This window comes from Oryctolagus cuniculus, chromosome 13 (assembly GCF_964237555.1).
Source record: "Oryctolagus cuniculus chromosome 13, mOryCun1.1, whole genome shotgun sequence".
Classification (NCBI taxonomy): Eukaryota; Metazoa; Chordata; class Mammalia; order Lagomorpha; family Leporidae; genus Oryctolagus; species Oryctolagus cuniculus.
In genome coordinates, this window is record NC_091444.1 from 72,165,116 (window position 1) to 72,183,617 (window position 18,502).

At 40.7% G+C, this 18,502-nt stretch overlaps 1 protein-coding gene and 1 long non-coding RNA gene across 16 annotated transcripts in view; both read right to left on the reverse strand.

Moving 5' to 3' along the window:
• CELF2 (CUGBP Elav-like family member 2) overlaps positions 1 to 18,502 on the reverse strand; it is a 931,997-nt gene that overhangs the window by 444,335 nt on the left and 469,160 nt on the right. For all 15 annotated transcript variants that reach the window (XM_051820872.2, XM_051820873.2, XM_070055758.1 and 12 more), the window contains one exon: positions 14,171 to 14,206. Coding sequence is in view for 6 of the 15 variants with exons in the window: in XM_070055754.1 (XP_069911855.1) it covers positions 14,171 to 14,206 (36 nt within the window). In the remaining 9 variants the exon portion in view is untranslated. The remainder of the gene's footprint in view (positions 1 to 14,170; positions 14,207 to 18,502) is intronic.
• LOC138845008 (uncharacterized) lies at positions 1,577 to 14,164 on the reverse strand. Its single transcript, XR_011381575.1, has 2 exons — positions 3,363 to 14,164; positions 1,577 to 2,994 (listed from the first exon to the last, which is right to left on the reverse strand). It is a non-coding gene; the product is annotated as an uncharacterized lncRNA (long non-coding RNA).

Here is an 18,502-nt window from a genome sequence, read left to right on the forward strand (position 1 = left end):
TAAGCTCATTTTTAATTATTTCAGCAAACCATATGGGTGAAACCAGCTGGCTGAACCTCCATATCAGGACACTACCTTGCTCTTTGTTTTGTAACTGTCTTTTCTTTTCCCAGTAGATATAATCCAGTGTGATGTTTTTCTAACAGCCATATAAAAATGCTCTTTCTCCCCAGCACCTATATATCAGGTTAATTTAAATGGTGCTTAATGTAATTAATACAATATTTTTTCTTATGTGACAGATTTTATGGTAAGGAAGAATGTGCTTTCTCCTACTATATAATTCAATTTTCTACTTTTAGAATATATTGGGGGCCGATGCTGTGGTGTAGCAGGTAAAGCTGCCACCTGCAGTGGCTTTTTCTTAAGAAAAAGGGAATGTGTTGATTTATTTATATGTATATTTATTTATATTTATAATCTATACTATATATTTATAACATTTATATTATATTGAAATATTTATATTTATCAAATATTTTATGTTTATATATTAATTATATTTAATTAATTTTTATTTTTAAACTGATACCACAAAACTGTATATATTTACAGTGTAAAACAGGTTGTTTTGATAAACACACACATGCAGATATGCTGTGGAATGTTGAAATCAAGTTAATTAACATGTCCATCACCTCATTTATACTTTTTGTGATGAGAATGTCTAAAATCTACTCAAAAATATTCCAGGGGATAGGACTGTGGCACAACTGGTTAAATTGCTGTTTAGGACACTTGCACCCCATATCAGAGTGTCTGGAATGGAGTCCAACCTCTACTTTTTTTTTTTTTTTAACTTTTATTTAATGAATATACGTTTCCAAAGTACGAATAATGGATTACTATGGCTTCCCCCCCATACCATCCCTCCCACCCACAACCCTCCCCTTTCCCACTCCCTCTCCCCTTCCATTCACATCAAGATTCATTTTCGATTATCTTAATATACAGAAGATCAGCTTAGTATACATTAAGTAAGGATTTCAACAGTTTGCTCCCACACAGAAACATAAAGTGAAAAATAATAGATGATTTTTTTTAATGATGATGAAATCAGATCAGACCTATTGTCATGTTTAATCCCAGTGAGAGTCAAGTTGGGAGTTGATAGTTTCTTTTTTTTTTTTTTTTTTTTTACAGAGGATCAGTTTAGTATGCATTAAGTAAAGATTTCAACAGTTTGCACCCCCATAGAAACACAAGGTGAAATATATTGTTTGAGTACTCGTTATAGCATTAAATCTCAATGCACAGCACATTAAGGACAGAGATCCTACATGAGGAGTAAGTGCACAGTGACTCCTGTTGTTGACTTTACCAATTGACACTCCTGTCTATGGCATCAGTAATCTCCCTATGCTCCAGTCATGAGTTTCCAAGGCTATGGAAGCCCCTTGAGTTCTCCGACTCTTATCTTGTTTAGACAAGGTCATAGTCAAAGTGGAGGTTCTCTCCTCCCTTCAGAGAAAGGTACCTCCTTCTTTGAAGACCTGTTCTTTCCACTGAGATCTCACTCACAGAGATCTTTTGCCAGAGTGTCTTGGCTTTCCATGCCTGAAATACTCTCATGGGCTTTTGACAGGCAGAGTTAGAGAGAGACAGAGAGAAAGGTCTTCCTTTTTCTGTTGGTTCACACCCCCCCCCCCCCAATGGCTATTGCGGCAGGCGCACCGCGCTGATTCGAAGCCAGGAGCCAGGTGTTTCCTCCTGGTCTCCCATGTGGGCACAGGGCCCAAGCACCTGGGCCATCCTCCACTGCCTTCCCTGGCCACAGCAGAGAGCTGGACTGGAAGAGGAGCAACCGGGGCAGAATCCGGTGCCCCAACCAGGACTAGGACAGGGGTGCTGGTGCCGCAGGCGGAGGATTAGCCAAGTGAGCCGTGGTGCTGGCCCAACCTCCACTTCTGATCTAGCTTCCTGCTAAGGCTCTTGGAGGCAGCAGGGATCACCTAAGGGCTTGGGTTCCTGCCACTGTGGTGGAAGACCTGGATGGAGTTCTTGGCTCCTGCCTGTGACTACTGTGGGCATTTGTGGCGTAAACGGTGGAAGGAAGATATCTCTCTTTTTCTGTTGCTTCTTTGTCACTCTGCTTTTCAGAGAAGTAAACAAATAAGACTAATATAAAGAAATATTCAAGTATAAAATACATTGTCATTAACTATAATCAGCATGTTGTACAAAAGACCTGATGCTTTTCCCTCCTGTCCAACTGAAACTCTCTCTCTCTCTTTTTTAAGATTTATATATTTATTTGAAAGCCAGAGTTACATAGAGAGAGGAGAGAGAGGCCTTCCATCTGCTAGTTCACTCCCCAATTGGCTGCAATGGCCGGAGCTGACATGGGCCATCTTCTACTAATTTCCCAGGCCATAGCAGAGAGCTGGATGGGAAGTGGAGCAGCCAGGACTCCAAGTGGAACCCATATGGGATGCCAGTGTTGCAGGCGGAAGTTTACCTGCTACACCACAGCAATGGCTGTGAAACTGTGTCTTTTGACCAACATCTATCTCCCTATGATTGGCTGCTCCCCCATGTTGGTCCCTGGGATACCCTTGTACTCTCTGTTTCTATGAATTTGGTGTTTTTAATGGACTCTTTTAGTGTTTAAAGGCTAGGATCATTTTATCTTGTATCCTCTGTAGGACCTCATATATTTCCTTGCTCTTATGAGTGCTCAGTGATGAAACTGGTAATACTGATTTAACAGACTACTATGGCTAATCCCAATATACTCATTTCAGTGTTCCATCATTTATATGCCTACACACTTTTGTTATTAATTTGTTTTTTTTTTAAATGGCAGACATAAATAAAAACCCATTTCATTGAAAACCCAATTTAGGCATGATTTTCCTTTATTGTGGAGAGGGGGCTTCGCTGCTCTGTAATGGATAAGAAGCCACCAGGTGTCACTATTGTAGATGCTAGCCTGAGTTCTACAAGCCTAGGGCAGATGGAAGATCTCAAAGGATCGCAAAGTAGAATTTCTACCTATTTCTTTTTCTTTTTTTTTTTGACAGGCAGAGTGGACAGTGAGAGAGAGAGACAGAGAGAAAGGTCTTCCTTTGCCGTTGGTTCACCCTCCAATGGCTTCCGCGGCCGCGGGTGGCGCGCTGCGGCCAGCGCACCGCGCTAATCCGATGGCAGGAGCCAGGAGCCAGGTGCTTTTCCTGGTCTCCCATGGGGTGCAGGGCCCAAGCACCTGGGCCATCCTCCACTGCACTCCCTGGCCACAGCAGAGAGCTGGCCTGGAAGAGGGGCAACCGGGACAGAATCCGGCGCCCCGACTGGGACTAGAACCCGGTGTGCCGGCGCCGCTAGGCGGAGGATTAGCCTAGTGAGCCGCGGCGCCGGCCTACCTATTTCTTGAACAATTCTGTTCCCAATTATGGTTTCTCTTTAGAACACTCTACATAGGGAATGGCGTGCTGTGAGTATAGCAGGTTAAGCTGCTGCCTGCAGTGCCAGCATCCCATATGGGCACTGGTGTGATTCCTAGCTGCTCCACTTCTGATCCAGTTGTCTAATAATGTGCCTGGGAAAGCAGGGAAGACAGTCTAAGTCCTTGGGCTCCTGCACCCACATGGGAGACCCAGAAGAAGCTCCTGGCTCCTGGTTTTAGCGGGGCCCAGCCCTGGCCCTTGTGGCCATTTGGGGGAATGAGCTAGTGGATGGAAGTTCCCTCTCTCTCTGCCTCTCACTCTCCCTTTCAAATAAAATAAATAAATCTTTTTTTAAAAAGAAAGCTTTATATAGGTAGGTATTACCCCTTAAAGGTACACTCCACAAAACACGACAAATAGAGGGTAAAGGATAAACAGTCAGATAAATGGTGAATTGATTTTCAGAGTTGTCTTGTGTCACTGCTTCAGCTTGGTTTATATAGTGTTTGGTGAGTTTAATGCTGCTTATTTGAAAAATGAAACAACACAGGATGCTTGAGTGGTTTGGACCCAAAAGGAAATCTGTATATTTGCCAGAAAGAAAGAAAAGGACAATACATAATAGAACCACCAACAAAACCTAATCTGAAAAGAAACCCCTTACAAGGTTTAAAATGGTCTAAATCTAAATGAGAATAAATTTTACTAATTTATATGCTGTTGGTAACTTGGCAATTCTAAACATCAACGGAAGCAAATGTTTAAGAAGGCATAAAAACAAAGCAACCCCGAAGGGGAAGAGAAATTTTCCCGCCTATTCTATTGTCACAGCTCGGTGAACAGCAAAATCTGAAACCCTTCAGGGGAGAAAGTAAGGCTTTTCACCTAGCACAGGGGTGGATTATACTACAGGATGTTATTAAGTAAGTATAAGGAAATTACATTAAACATGGAATTTTATCTTGGTTATGTCCCTTTAAATACAAAAGAAAATGAATAACAAAGGTTATCAAACAATATTATTTACCCCAGTGGCTCTTGGGATGCTCAAGCCAGGAATTCTCTGTTTCTCATTGGCTCTTCTTCCAGAAGGCTCCATGTATATGTATGTGTGTGTGTGTGTGTGTGTGTGTGTGTTTTTCCCTTTACTCCTCTCAAGAAGTACCACTTTTACATAGCAAATCAGGAATCCTAATTGTAAAATTATATCTTACACTGAAACCATTTTCTACCCCTTTGCTCTGTAAACTCTGACGATATGAATGCTTCCACAGACAGAATGAATAAAGCCCCAATTCTCTACGGTGACAAATTCAGGAAATGGCAGGTTTTATCTTAAAGGAGTCCAACTGCTACACGAAAGCTCTCATGTGCAAATAATAGAAATCTCAAATTGGGATAAATGTGCTTTTAAGAATTTTTATTTTGATCATTTATTTCAGGTAGCACTTATGGATCTTGGAATATAGCCTTGAATTATGAAGCAGATAAGGAAAATCTAAAAGGAAAAAATTAGGGCAGGCCTTTATTAAATTTTAAAGTATGTCTTTGCTATACTCTTATAAAGAGCCAAATAGGGTATCAAAATCTCTAGAGATCACCAGTATAATTTCTTTATCATGTTCCATTTAAAATTTAATTATGCCGTCTACAACAAGAAGAATCTGAGCGGTCTAAATAGGTCACACAGTAACAATTTTAACAATATTATAAAGTTTTCCTTGTAAAGATCCTTCCTCTGATAGTCTGTTACACATCAGAACGCTATGTAACAAAACAAGTGTAATTTAATTTAGTCACTGTGGACTCTTATACACAGCTATAAAGAATGAAATGTTTTGATTTAGGCAATTTGGAGAATTAATGAAAATCATGTTCCTGACAGAGCTGGCCATGATGGACGGGCAGTATTTGCAGACACAAATGCTCCTCCACTTATGATGGAGTTATCATCACAGGTTGGAAATATCGTAAGTCTAAGATGCATTGACTCTACCTCACCTACCAAACATCCTAGCTTTCAGCACAGTACACTGTTCCCATGTGTGGTCATGGGACTGAATGGGAAGTGTGCTCACTGCCAACACCCAGCATCGCTGGACAGGATTGTACTGCACAGTGGTAGCTCAACACAAGATCAAGATTCAGAATGTGAATTATGGTTTCTACTGCATACATATTTCTTCTGCACCATCAATCCATATCTTAAGTTTTACCATTGTAAGTTGGAGATCACCTTTCTTTGGGTGATCATTATTTTCATGTGTTATAGCAAGGTCAGGGGAATTATGTATGTAATGCTTGGGGTATTTTGTTTTAAATGATCAATAAGCATTTTCAGTAAGGGAAAGATCTGGGCACTGAATAATTAAAATCTGAATTATAGGCTTATATGCCCAACGGCTTGCTACTCCCTCATTCTCCACTTCAAATTTCAACTAACATGCAATTTTAATTTCCCTAATATAAAACAACAAAGTAAACAGTTGTAAGCATTCTACGTGTATCACTTCACTTATTTCTCAGAACAATGGGGCCTATTATTAACCTCTTTTACAGATGAAGAAAGTGAGGCACAGGGTGGTGAAGAAACTGCACAAGGTCACATAACTAGTTAGCGGTTGAGTTGGGATTTGAATACAGGCTGGAGTTTGGCTCCAGAGTTTATACACTGATCCATTTCACTGGGCTGACCACTTCTTACAACGAAGAATGTTATGTCCTCTCACCTATGGACAGTACCTAAGTGTTGGTAAAAATCACTAGTATCAAACTATCTTTGAATGAATCATAGTAACAACTACCAGGTATTGATTGCTTGCTGTGCACCAGACATTGAGCTAAATACTTTTCATGAATGATTTCTTCACAGCAACACTATGAGTATTATGCTTTTTCAAATTTATAAATGAAAACAAATAGAGATATTTAACTTGTTCATGTACACATGATTAACAAATGGCAGACACAGGATTCCAGCATATCTGAGCGCAGAGTCTGATACCTTAGCCTCTATGCTAACATAGATTCACAGCAGTGGCTTTGTACAGTTTGGTAACAGTCGAGTTTAGGTTAATAACTTTCTAGCCAATTAGATGAATTTTTCTGAGTGCCAAAGACTATAAAAGCAATGATCAGAGTGGAAAGGGTGACAAAAGCAGAAATCATATATCTGGTCTACCACTGCTCCTTGGCAGATGGGTCCCTCAACTCTCTCTGCTCTCTCTGTCCCTTCTCAACTCAAACATTTATAAATTCACTCAAACATCTATTCACTCAGACAAACACTTGTGCAAATATTTATTCAGTACCTACTATGTTCCAGACACTGCTAAGCACTGGGGATAAACAATGAATAACAATGGGATCTTGATGTGCTTCCTACTTAGTGGAGAAGGTATAAAAGTCCTATAGTAAATTGCATTACCAAGTGATACAAATGCTAGGATAAGAGTAAGCATTAAGGTTATGGGAACCTAACAGAAGGAGCATTAAACTCCTTAGGACAGGGAGGCATGCAACAAAGATGCCTCTATGTTAGTAAATACTAAATATTTTTGGCTTCTTGGGCTTTATCTCTGCCACAACTACTTAGTTCTGATGTTTTTGTGCCAAACTAGGTAGGCATAGGTAATATGCAACAGATGGGTATGGTTATATTCCAATAAATATTCATTTATAATGTAGGCCAGGCTCTGGCTTTGGTCTACAGACTGTAGCTTGCCAACCCTGGTCTACAAGAATGAGGTGTAGTTTAGGAGGGAAGAAGAAGAGCAGGGAGATGGCAGGGGACTTCCTAGGAGAAAACAGAAATGAGACTGGTAGTCCAGACCTCAATTTCCTTATCTCTCAAATGGGCACTCACAGTCATTCACCAAATTTTTGTTGAATACCAGCCCTGTTCTGGGTTTTGCAAATTGAGGAATAAATCAGATAGAAAAAGGAGACACTATGCCGGAATAGAGAACAGAAGAGATCATAAACAAATGGACAAAGAAATGAACGTGTAATGACAAGTGTTGTGCAGACAATACTATATGGTGACAGGACAGTAAATGTGTTGTAAGAGGGAGCTACTTAGAAGAGCCCAAAGGAGGGCTATCTGAGGAAGTAAGAGGAAAGAAAGGCCAGTGTGCCAGAAACAAGAGGAAATTAGAGGGGAAGCAGGAAGCAGTGTGGTTGTAGAGGCAGACTTAGGCTGTCTTGGAAACCAATGTACACTGTTTTGATTTATTCTCAGCAATAGGAAATTGCAGCATAGTTTTAAGCAAAAAACAACATGGTTTGATTGATGACCTTTCAAAGTCACTTAGGTTGATCTATAGGGGACAAACTGTAGAAGAGGAAATGGACAGACTGGTTCCAGGACCATTCTAACAGTAAAGGTGGGAATACAGAAAGAGTGGTCAAATTAAAGATAAATTTTGGAGGTCAAGCCAACAGGCTTTGCTGACTCATGCTTGCTAAGTGTGGGAAAAAAGAAAATGTAGCTGGGTTCATGGTGGCAAAGCAGGTGGAGGTAGGACTCAAGCATACTTTTTTTGACCACGCCAATATTAAGATTCTATGTTCAAATAGAGACACCAAACTGGTAGCTGGATATTCAGACTGGAACTCTGAGGGAGACATTCGGGCTGGAGATACAAAATGGGAACTACTTGTCCAAAGATGAATTTTAAAACCGAGGGACTAGCCGGCGCCATGGCTTAACAGGCTAATCCTCCTCCTGCGGCGCCGGCACACCTGGTTCTAGTCCTGGTCGGGGCGCCGGATTCTGTCCTGGTTGCCCCTCTTCCAGGCCAGCTCTCTGCTGTGGCCAGGGAGGGCAGTGGAGGATGGCCCAAGTGCTTGGGCCCTGCACCCCATGGGATACCAGGAGAAGCACCTGGCTCCTGGCTTCGGATCAGCGCGGTGCGCCTGCCGCATGGCCATTGGGGGGTGAACCAATGGAAAAGGAAGACGTTTCTGTCTGTCTTTCTCTCTCTCACTGTCCACTCTGCCTGTCCGAAAACAACAACAACAACAACAACAACAAACCGAGGGACTGGATGAAATCTCTACATCCTCCCCTTAGATGAATAGAGCAACTTCCACGGAAATCTCTGAGGTACCTTAGCTTATGGAGGTCAATCCAGCAAGGGAGGAAGAGAAAGAAAGATTGAGAAAGAATGGCCACAAAGAGAGGTGCTTGGTGTCCCCGAAAACGAGACAGCACTTTCTGGAGGAAGTTGTCTCTATGATGATGCAGCCAAGAGGCCAAACAAGATAACAGATAAATGGCCATTGGATTTGGCTGGTTGGAAGCTGCTGCTGACTTTGACTAGATCAGTTCACTGGCACGAAAGGGTTAGAAAGGAGAAAGTAAAGGAACAGAGCACCAACTACCATTGGTGGACACGATTTTTTGAGTATTGACCAGTCATTTCTCCTCTACTCTAACACCTACCTTCTCCTCTACTGGCAGAATTTGCCTCCCAATATAACAGATAAAAATACTAGAATCCCAATTTCCCTTCCCTAAGGGTTTAGGAATGGGCAAGAATTCCTCCCTAAAATAGAGACACACTATAAGACATTGGATGCAGTTATGTCTCCTTGTGATGGTTGGAGCTGCTGCAGCCACATTGTGAACATGAAGGGCATCTTCCCAGCATGCTGACTATGGCAGAGGACATACCAGGGCACTTGACTTAGCACATTTTGTCTTAAATTTGTTTCTTACTTACAGTTTTGGTGGCTGGAGAAGCTCAAGATCAAGGCACTGACATCTAGTGTAGGCCTTTTCACCATATCCTTACATGGGGGAAGGTAGAATGGTAAGGGAGGACAAACATCGAGTTCTCACCTGGCTGAAGAGTGAAAAAGACAGCAAGTTCCTTCCCTCAAGCCCTATTTATAGCTGTGTTAATCTTTTCATGAAAGCAGAGCCCTCACGGCCTCCGTGCTTCCCAGGAGGCCCCACCCCCCAGTAGTTGCATTGGGGATTAAGTTTCCAATTCATAAACTTTGGGGGACACATTTGAACCATAGCGGCAGTATATTAACCCTGAGAATTCTTCAGTCTCTTGAACTAGAACTACAAAATCAATCTGCATTTTCCAGCCTGATGTGAGTACAGTGCCTTTTAAATGGATCCAACCCAAGAAAAACAATAAAGGGCACTACTTTTAGAGGAAGGTTGGTGCAGGGAAGATTTCAAGAATACAAGTGGGAGATGCATCATGAATGTTAGGAGGTGGAGATTAGGGTGGGAAGGAAAAGACAGAATACATCTTACCCACCATAGTTGTGCCCTCAGAGTTAGGGTGCAGTGTGATGGTTTGATACTGGAAGTAGGAAATTGGGCCTTGGAAGATATGGAGACCAGTGATTTAGGCTGGTGAGCTTGGTTTTCATTGTTAGAGTGAATCTGAGAGAAAAGAGTTATGGGAATTGCAAATCTGGGGTATCATGAACTATCTATGGCCACACGCACAAACCTGGCCCCTCCACTCCCTCCTGCTCTGAAAGCTAGCCTCCTATCAGAAGCAGCCCATCTCACTTCCGGAATCCCTTGGAATTCATAGATTGTTCTCCTACTTCTGTTATGGAATTCAACACTTCCCCTCAGCCCTGGGATTATCTTTACTTTCCTTGTTAGACTACTTAAGACAAGAGATGGTTTCTATCTAGTTTCTTCTAGGTGACCCCCACTGTTGGCATATACCCAGTGGTTAACATACTTTTGTTGAATTAATGAACAAACAACCACTTAATCAATACTGAAAAGCACCACAGATACAGGCTGTGGGGGCAGTTGGGGGACCCAGCTGCTCTGGATTACCTAGTAAGAGGTTGACCTCAGGGTACCAACGTATTGATCTTCTAATTTCTACAGGTTTTTCAGAAGGCAGCATTTTGTATTGAGGGCCATGAGAAATACACAGTTCTGTTACCTACCAAAGCCTTCTACAGGGAACTGAAGATGTAACTTTAAACCCCTCTAGAGCCACAAGCAGTGAATTGAGCTGCCAGAGCTTATCTTAATTCTCTTCGCCTCCACCTTTCCCCCTTTTTGCTACCTGGCCAGTCACATCCACGACTGATGCATGAAATATGGTCAGTTAGAAAGGTTGCTCTTGCCCTCTGCTAAGTGGAATCTGGTCAGTTAAAATTTCAGCTAATGAAGATCCACAATTTAATACCAAAATTCTCTATATGAAACTGCAGTATAAGGACTTTTATCTCTGATAGCCACACAAATCAAGGAATTCTATCTTCATGGTACAGAATCTCCAAATAATGACACTATGGTGTATACTGGCGTTCTGGGAATTAGGGATTCTGTTGCTTATGCCGAATAAACTCCCTTAGGGGAGGTCTAGGGGGAGGAAAGATTAAGAGATTGTATTATAAGAGAAAAGCCTAAGTTTTTCTTTCAAAACTTTAACCTTTGGCCCCTGCCTCAATTGGTTTACAATAAAATCGAGTACAAGATGCCATCTGATTTATGTAAATTATTTTAAGCTTCATTTACTGATACTTCATGTTTCTCAAAGAGCATCCCAACGTTTGAGTGTTGTGTTTTAAGAACCAGCTTGTGAATATCCATGGCAGTACTTAAGATACTTCTACTAAAGTCTATTAAATCCCTTTATTCCAAACTGTTTAGTTTAGGTTGAATAACAGTGGGCTATCATAACAAGAAATTAAAATTCTGTCTCTTTTTCACAAACATCAGCTACTAGTGCCTGATTAGAGGTTTTAACTGTTGATACACATTTGTTTATACTTTTTATTGCTATCTAAAATGAAGTTTTATCTCTGTATAGGCAACATTTATATTAAAATCCAAGCTTATCATAATTAACTAACTCCATTCCATTTGACTAGGGGTCTCACCATGTTTCAGTTAAAATACATCTACCTAAACTAAACATCCTTCACCATAAAAAACAAATCTTGAAAAAACATGCTAGTAATGGGGAGAAAATTGCTCAGATTGCTTAGCTGTCCTTTGTTATAAGCAAAATAGTAAAAAAAGCAAGGAGTCATATACAAGATTGAAAATGATTATTTTCACAGTTCAAGAAGTGGAAACACACATTCATCCCATTTCAGGGACGCTTCAAGACAAAAGAACACAGCCTGAGTAGTACAAGGAGCCAGTTTAAATATTTGTTTAAATCCCCTCAAGATCATTGGTTTTTAATATTTATAATATAATTACAATGCTTAGTGCATTTTATTCATATAATCTAATTTTTTCTGGTGACATATGATTACCAGAGTTTAATTTCAGCAATGGCAAGAATTCGAAAACACGTTTAGGTTATCATTAGTAATGAAAAACAAACCTGGTGCTTGTTCAAGCACCTTACATACATATATCATTTCAAATTCAAGCATTTTTGACTACCAAGACACAATCCACTGCTACATGATTTGCACATTTTCACAGAATAGTATCAACCAGTGACCAGCTTCTTTAAATTAATGCCATAGAAGGCAATTAAACTTGAAATACTTCACCCCTGTGCAACAGTTGTAAATGGCCTTTTGGAAAATTTCAACAGTCAAGGCCAATGAAAACGAAACCATGAAACTGTTACAAAATGCCACCTTCTTCCTTCTTAGCCACATATCATTAGGCAGCAGCTGCGCCTGAACTGGGATCTTTTTTTTTCATATTCTCCTATATGTCATAGAATAAGCACATTTTTATGACTAAAAGGATAAAAAAAATCAAAGTGTCATGTTCCACTAATCATCAGCCAACAAACAAAATAACCACAGGTGCCTTGTTCTAAATAGCACCAAGGTATTTCAGGGCTCATTTACACTTCCCCAGTGACAGGCTGAAGAAATCCAAAAACAGGTTGAAAGCTGAACAACTGATGGAATTCTACAGGATCATACAGAAAAACAAACACCAGCAAAAGAAATACCCGGGACTCCAAGAGAAGCATTCATCATCAAGTAAGTACATTGTTTGATATTAGTGTGAGGAAAGGAAATGCTTGTCAATAACCATGTTCCAAACTGCACCCTAAGAAAGCCACAAGAATACCTGAGGCTACACGGGAAGCAGAACTGAGAAATAGCGGACATTGTTTCTCGCACCCTGATTGCCATACTCAGCAATGGCTGTGAGTTGCACTTGGAATGGCTATTGGGCATGTTGTTTATTTTTCAACACGCTTCAACATTAGAACAACAAAAATTCATAGAAAAAATAAGTAGGTTCATTACCAAAATACCACCCAGCAAACTCAAGAAGACAGCGGAGTCTCCCTCAAGTGATAAAGCAGCCACGGCAGATCATTGCTGGGGAATATGTGAGTTGCTGCTTGGTATGCACAATAGGGCACTACTTAATAGAATTCAGGATGTCGCTCAAATTTCTCAGACATCTGAGTAATTTTCATCTGCATGATTGCAGCATGATGTGGGTCTCCTCTGACAATACAGAGGTGGTCTGCTCCTTGTTTGTTCTATCAAAGTTTGGAAGTCATTCCTCATTCCATTATTTCAGGATTAACTTCTTCACCACAAACAGAGGCAGATACACAACTCTCTCTCTCCCTGCAAATGATGGGATGCTCAGGCCTTCACGGTGGACTTTTTCCAGAGTGAAAGCGCAATGACAAACAGATCCAGCAAGGATACATAAACCAGAACGTATGTGAGGGTTTAACCCTGTAAAGGGCACATGGTTGAAATATTTCATTGGGACATTGTCCAAAGAATGAAGACATACAGCAATTTAAATATTTGGATCACAGTAAACAGTTTTTTGGCAATATTAATCATGATCCTATAAGCAAAGATTTTCTTTACATAAAAAAAGCAACCAAATGTGCTTTCCTTCTGTAACAGATGGTGACGATCTGTACTTTCCTCCATTCCCTAGCACTGTGCATGATCACATTCTGTTCCCTCTTTTTCCTGTTCTTGAGATTCTCTTGATTTTCATTTCCAACAGTTCTTGGGCAACACCCTAAGACATAATTATTCATTTCTAAATGGTTACTGAGCACCCTGAAAGCAAAGGCACAATTCTAAGTGTAAGGTTAGATTCTGGATATGCATGGACCAATAAACACATTTAAAGCATGGCTACCTCTTCTTCTCTTCCATCCTTTTTTCCTATCATCCTTCCATTAAATAGTGGTAACCATTCTTGAAGCCTAGTTGTCTAGAACTTGAATCCTGTTATTTATATCTTATTTTATATAATTGTATTAACATAAAATATAAAAGTATTTAAATACATAGATCAATTATATATTGATTCCTTTTCATGATACTACTAAGTATTTATTTAAATGACACTAAGAATTAAAATGTATAATTATCATCAAAACTATTATGTTAATTAAGTTTCTTAGGAGAAATTCAAGATTCTTTCCTACATCCATAAATCTCTGAACACAATAACAATAGTGGAGACTCTGAGGCAAAAGACCAGTTCAATATATCTTTAGTTTGCCAGTTTCCATGCATACATTACAAGAAGCAGTCTTTTTATGATTTCTGTGGCAAATATAGCTCCGATATACATCTCCAACTATACAAAAGGATTTCAAAGGAATGAAATGATTTTGCTAAGTAACCTCATTATGTGTTGGTTACACCACTTATACGTGACTCCCAATAATTTTGGGCATATACATAATGGCATAGGAGGCCTTAAAATCCAATGTGAGGAAAAGAAAATGAGAAGATCTCTCAAAGAGGCCTTTCTGCTTCTTTCTGTGAGTATCAGAAATCAGGTATAGAACAGACAAAGCCAGCTTGCTTACCTTGGTAGACTTCCAGCTAACTCTGTGGCAGTCTCTCTGTAGGAAAAAAAGAATATAAGTATGATCAAGCTTATTTTGATAAATTATACAAATTTGTCTAATTGCATAATAGAATGCCCCAAGGTAATACAGGAACATAAGTGTGAAGAAGACTGTGCACACAGGTGTTTGGAAATTGAAAATTGACTAATCATTTTTCTAATTAATTCTCATAGACATTTCAATGGTTACTTTCCAAGGAAATTTACACCCATGTAAACTATCTGCCTCTGCTTTCTGGTGGTAGAACGTAACTGAGCTTAAAACATTAAAATTAAAAATTTACAACATTCAGAGGAAAAAAATCTAAGCCACCTTTTAGATACTTGCCAGTTAAACAAAGTACCAGGAATTGCTTTCTTTCTAAGAATCATCTAGGAACAGTGTTTTGGGGGGTGTTCCTTCATGTTGATCTCTCTCACCTGAGGTTTACAAAGGAACATGGACAGCAAAAACGTGATTCCTTTAGCAGAAAACCACTGCTTTCCATTGCTTTGTTATAATGTCCTACCAATTGGTACTGCTGTAGACCGATGCTATGATAATTCAAATAGCACAAAAGAAGACTCACTAATTAAAGGCTTTAGAACATGTCTATAGAAATGACCAGAGACAAATTTCAAGCCAACTTTCCCCTAATTGCCATATCTTGTCTTTCAATCAGAGATGTGTTCTTGGAAATAAAAGGAGCAAAGAGTAAAGGGAAGAGATTGAGGTTTTATGTTGAGATATTTTAATAGCAGAGGAGGGCCTAACTTTAGACCTAGGGATTAAAGGTGTAATTCTTAGGAATAATGGTGTATAATCTTCTTCGGGCCATATAGCCTCTATAGGAAGCTCATTAAAGATATGAACACCGCATTTAGAAAAAATGACAATATACATGTAAACGCAAAACATGATGCACAATTACTGAAGGCTCAGGGGCTTCTTAAAGCTAATTTGTCAACCCTGGTGAAGAGTGTCAGATTTAACCTAACATTTTCTTTACTCAGCTTGTCAATCCAAATAAAAGACTTCCTCCCCCATGAACCTTCTTTGGCCCTCCCAGCTTCTAGCCCTCTCTCGCATTTACTGCCTCTGATAGAAACTGGTCACTTTGGCCGACGCTGTGGCTCAACAGGCTAATCCTCCACCTGCAGCGCTGGCACCCCGGGTTCCAGTCCCAGTCGGGGTGCCGGATTCTGTCCCGGTTGCTCCTCTTCCTGTCCAGCTCTCTGCTGTGGCCAGGGAGGGCAGTGGAGGATGGCCCAGGTGCTTGGGCCCTGCACCTGCATGGGTAGACCAGGAGAAGCACCTGGCTCCTGGCTTTGGATTGGACACGGTGCGCTGGCCGCAGCGGCCATTGTGGGGTGAACCAACGGAAAAGGAAGACCTGTCTCTCTTTCTCACTGTCCACTCTGCCTGTCCAAAAAAAAAAAAAAAAAAAAAAAAGAAAAGAAAAGAAAAGAAACTGGTCACTTTAAGGAAGCAGTAGTATAAGTTTAGCTCCCACAGAAATGCTCTCTTTAAAGTAATCATATAATAGCAATCATTCAGCTTTTTTTTTTAAAAGATATATTTACTTATTTGAAAGTCAAAGTTACAGAGAGAGAGAGACTTCCATCCACTGGTTCACTCCCCAATTGGTCACAACAGCTGGAGCTGCGCTGATCTGAAGCCAGGAGACAGGAACTTCTGGATTTCCCATGCAGGTGCAGGGGCCCAAGGCCTTGGGCCATCTTCTACTGCTTTCCCAGGCCATAGCAGAGAGCTGGATGGGAAGAGGAGCAGCTGGGGCTCGAACCGGCACCCATATGGGATGTCGGTACTGCAGGCAGTGGCTTTACCTGCTACGCCACAGTGCTAGCCCCAAACCTTCAGTTTTGACTGCTTTAGACAGTGGCTTTGAGAAGAAAGTTCCCATTCCTTCAACAAAACCACAGTGGATGGCCTCGTCTACTCTATTGTTGAATGATTCACACATACTCATGACTTGTAAAAATGTAAAGCCTGTGTAATAAACTTCCCTTTCCAAACAGAATCTGGAATTATTAGTATCCCAGCTAAAAAGGGCCCTTCTCTTTAGTTTTTCTTAATAATGCAACACAGCTAAAGTATCCATCTGTATTTTAAATGCCTATTAGTTACCATTTGTCACATGACACCAACAAATATTAGTACTCAATAAACATTTGTTCTGCTTATCAAGAATAATTCAATGACCTTTTCTGACCTTCCTGACCTTGAGGGTTAGATCCATATTTAAAGCTTCATTGCAGTAACAGTACCATCCCAGGATTAAGGCACAACTATCTACCTCTGTTACTAATCTTTTAATTCTTTTATTTTTTCTTCCCAGAGCATGTATTTTTAATAGTAATAGTACCCTGGCAACCTTAAAACTATATTGGGGCCAGTGCTGTGGCACAGCGGGTTAATGCCCTGGCCTAGGAGCCGGCGCTGTGGCTCACTTGGTTAATCCTCCGCCTGTGGCGCCGGCATCCTGCATGGGCACCAGGTTCTAGTTCCGGTTGCTCCTCTTCCAGTCCAGCTCTCTGCTGTGGCCCGGGAAGGCAGTGGAAGATGGCCCAAGTGCTTGGGCCCTGCACCCACATGGGAGACCAGGAGGAAGCAGCTGGCTCCTGGCTTCGGATTGGTGCAGCACCGGCCGTAGCGGCCATTTGGGGGGTTGAACGAATGGAAAAGGAAGACCTTGTTCTCTGTTTCTCTCTCTCACTGGCTAACTCTGCCTGTCAAAAAAAAAAAAAAAAAAAAATGCCCTGGCCTGAAGTACCAGCATCCCATATGGGTGCTGGTTCGAGACCTGGCTGTTCCACTTTCCGTCCAGCTCTCTGCTATGGCCTGGGAAAGCAGTAGAAGATGGCCCAAGGCCTTGGGCCCCTGCACCTGTGTGAGAGACCCAGAAGAAGCTCCAGCACAGCTCCAGCCATTGCCGCCAATTAGGGAGTGAACCAGTGGATGGAAGATCTCTCTCTCTCTCTCTCCCTCTCTCTCTCTCTCTCTCTCTCTCTTTCTCTGCCACTCCTTTCTCTGTGTAACTCTTTCAAATAAATAAATAAATAAATAAAATCTTTAAGAAAACTGTATTGCTCATATATTATAACCAATCCATTGAAGTCACAGGTGAGCAGGCTTTCTCAACCAGGGCATCATACCATTCCCTTCTTCCCCTTGGGACTACCAATAATGTCACCAGATATTGCCAAATGTTCACTGGGGACAAAACCACCCTCATGGAAAGGCGCTACAATAGAGTGATAGACCTGTTCATAACTGACCTCTATTTCTAAAACATGATGTGAAACTGATGAAATAAGCAAGTGGAAAAGTTCTTATTTCCAATAAAACTAAGTTGGATAACTTTGAAAAGATTAAAAATGATAAGTTGCTTAATTTTCTTAATTTTTCAGTTTTTTGAAGTTGAATTAGATCTATGGGCAAGACAACTACAAGTACTGGGAGAAAACATGGTTTTCACAAGTCTTGAAGTTCTTCGTCATCTTAAAAATAGAAATTCCAAGTGGTGAATTACAGGAGGATTTACGTATGAAAGACAATGTAGAACTCTATTCAGTAGACTCACACATTTAAAGAAAAGGTGTTGGCACTATTTTTTTTTTACTGAAAAAGATCCTGGAGAAAAAGTCATGTTCATTACTTACTAAGTACTAGCATGCACAATCATGAACTTTAAAGTTTACTTTAGAATTAAAACCATTATTTGATGTCTGTAATTATTGAAAATCTTCAGAGTGGAGCATATTGGTCCAAAAGAACCACTCTGACAGTGGCAGTGTAGCCAAGACTTGTCAAGCAACCACAGTTAAAAAAAAAACAAAAACACAAACATTTATATGAGAGGGAGGGATAGAGAGAGGGAGGAGGAGGAAGAGGAGAAAGAAGTAGCAGGTGGAAGGAGAAGGAGGGAGAAGAGACAAAGACACACAGAAGACACTCTGATTCACTGGTTCACTCTCCAAAGTGCCTGCAATGGCTGAGATAGGGCCAGGCTAAAGCCAGGAGCCAGGAACCCAATCCAGGTCTCCCACATAGGTGACAGGAACCCAATTACTTGAGCCATCATGGCTGCCTCCCAGGGTCTGCCTTAGCAGGAAGTTGAAGTCAGGAACTAGAAACAAGAAATAAATCCAGGTACTTTGTTGTGGGACAAAGATGTCTTTACTCCTAGGTTAAATGTCTGCTCCCAATCACTCTTTTTGAGATCTGCAAACACTAGAGTTTTGAAACAGGCTTTGATCATTTTTATCCATTTATTATTGCTAAGAAATC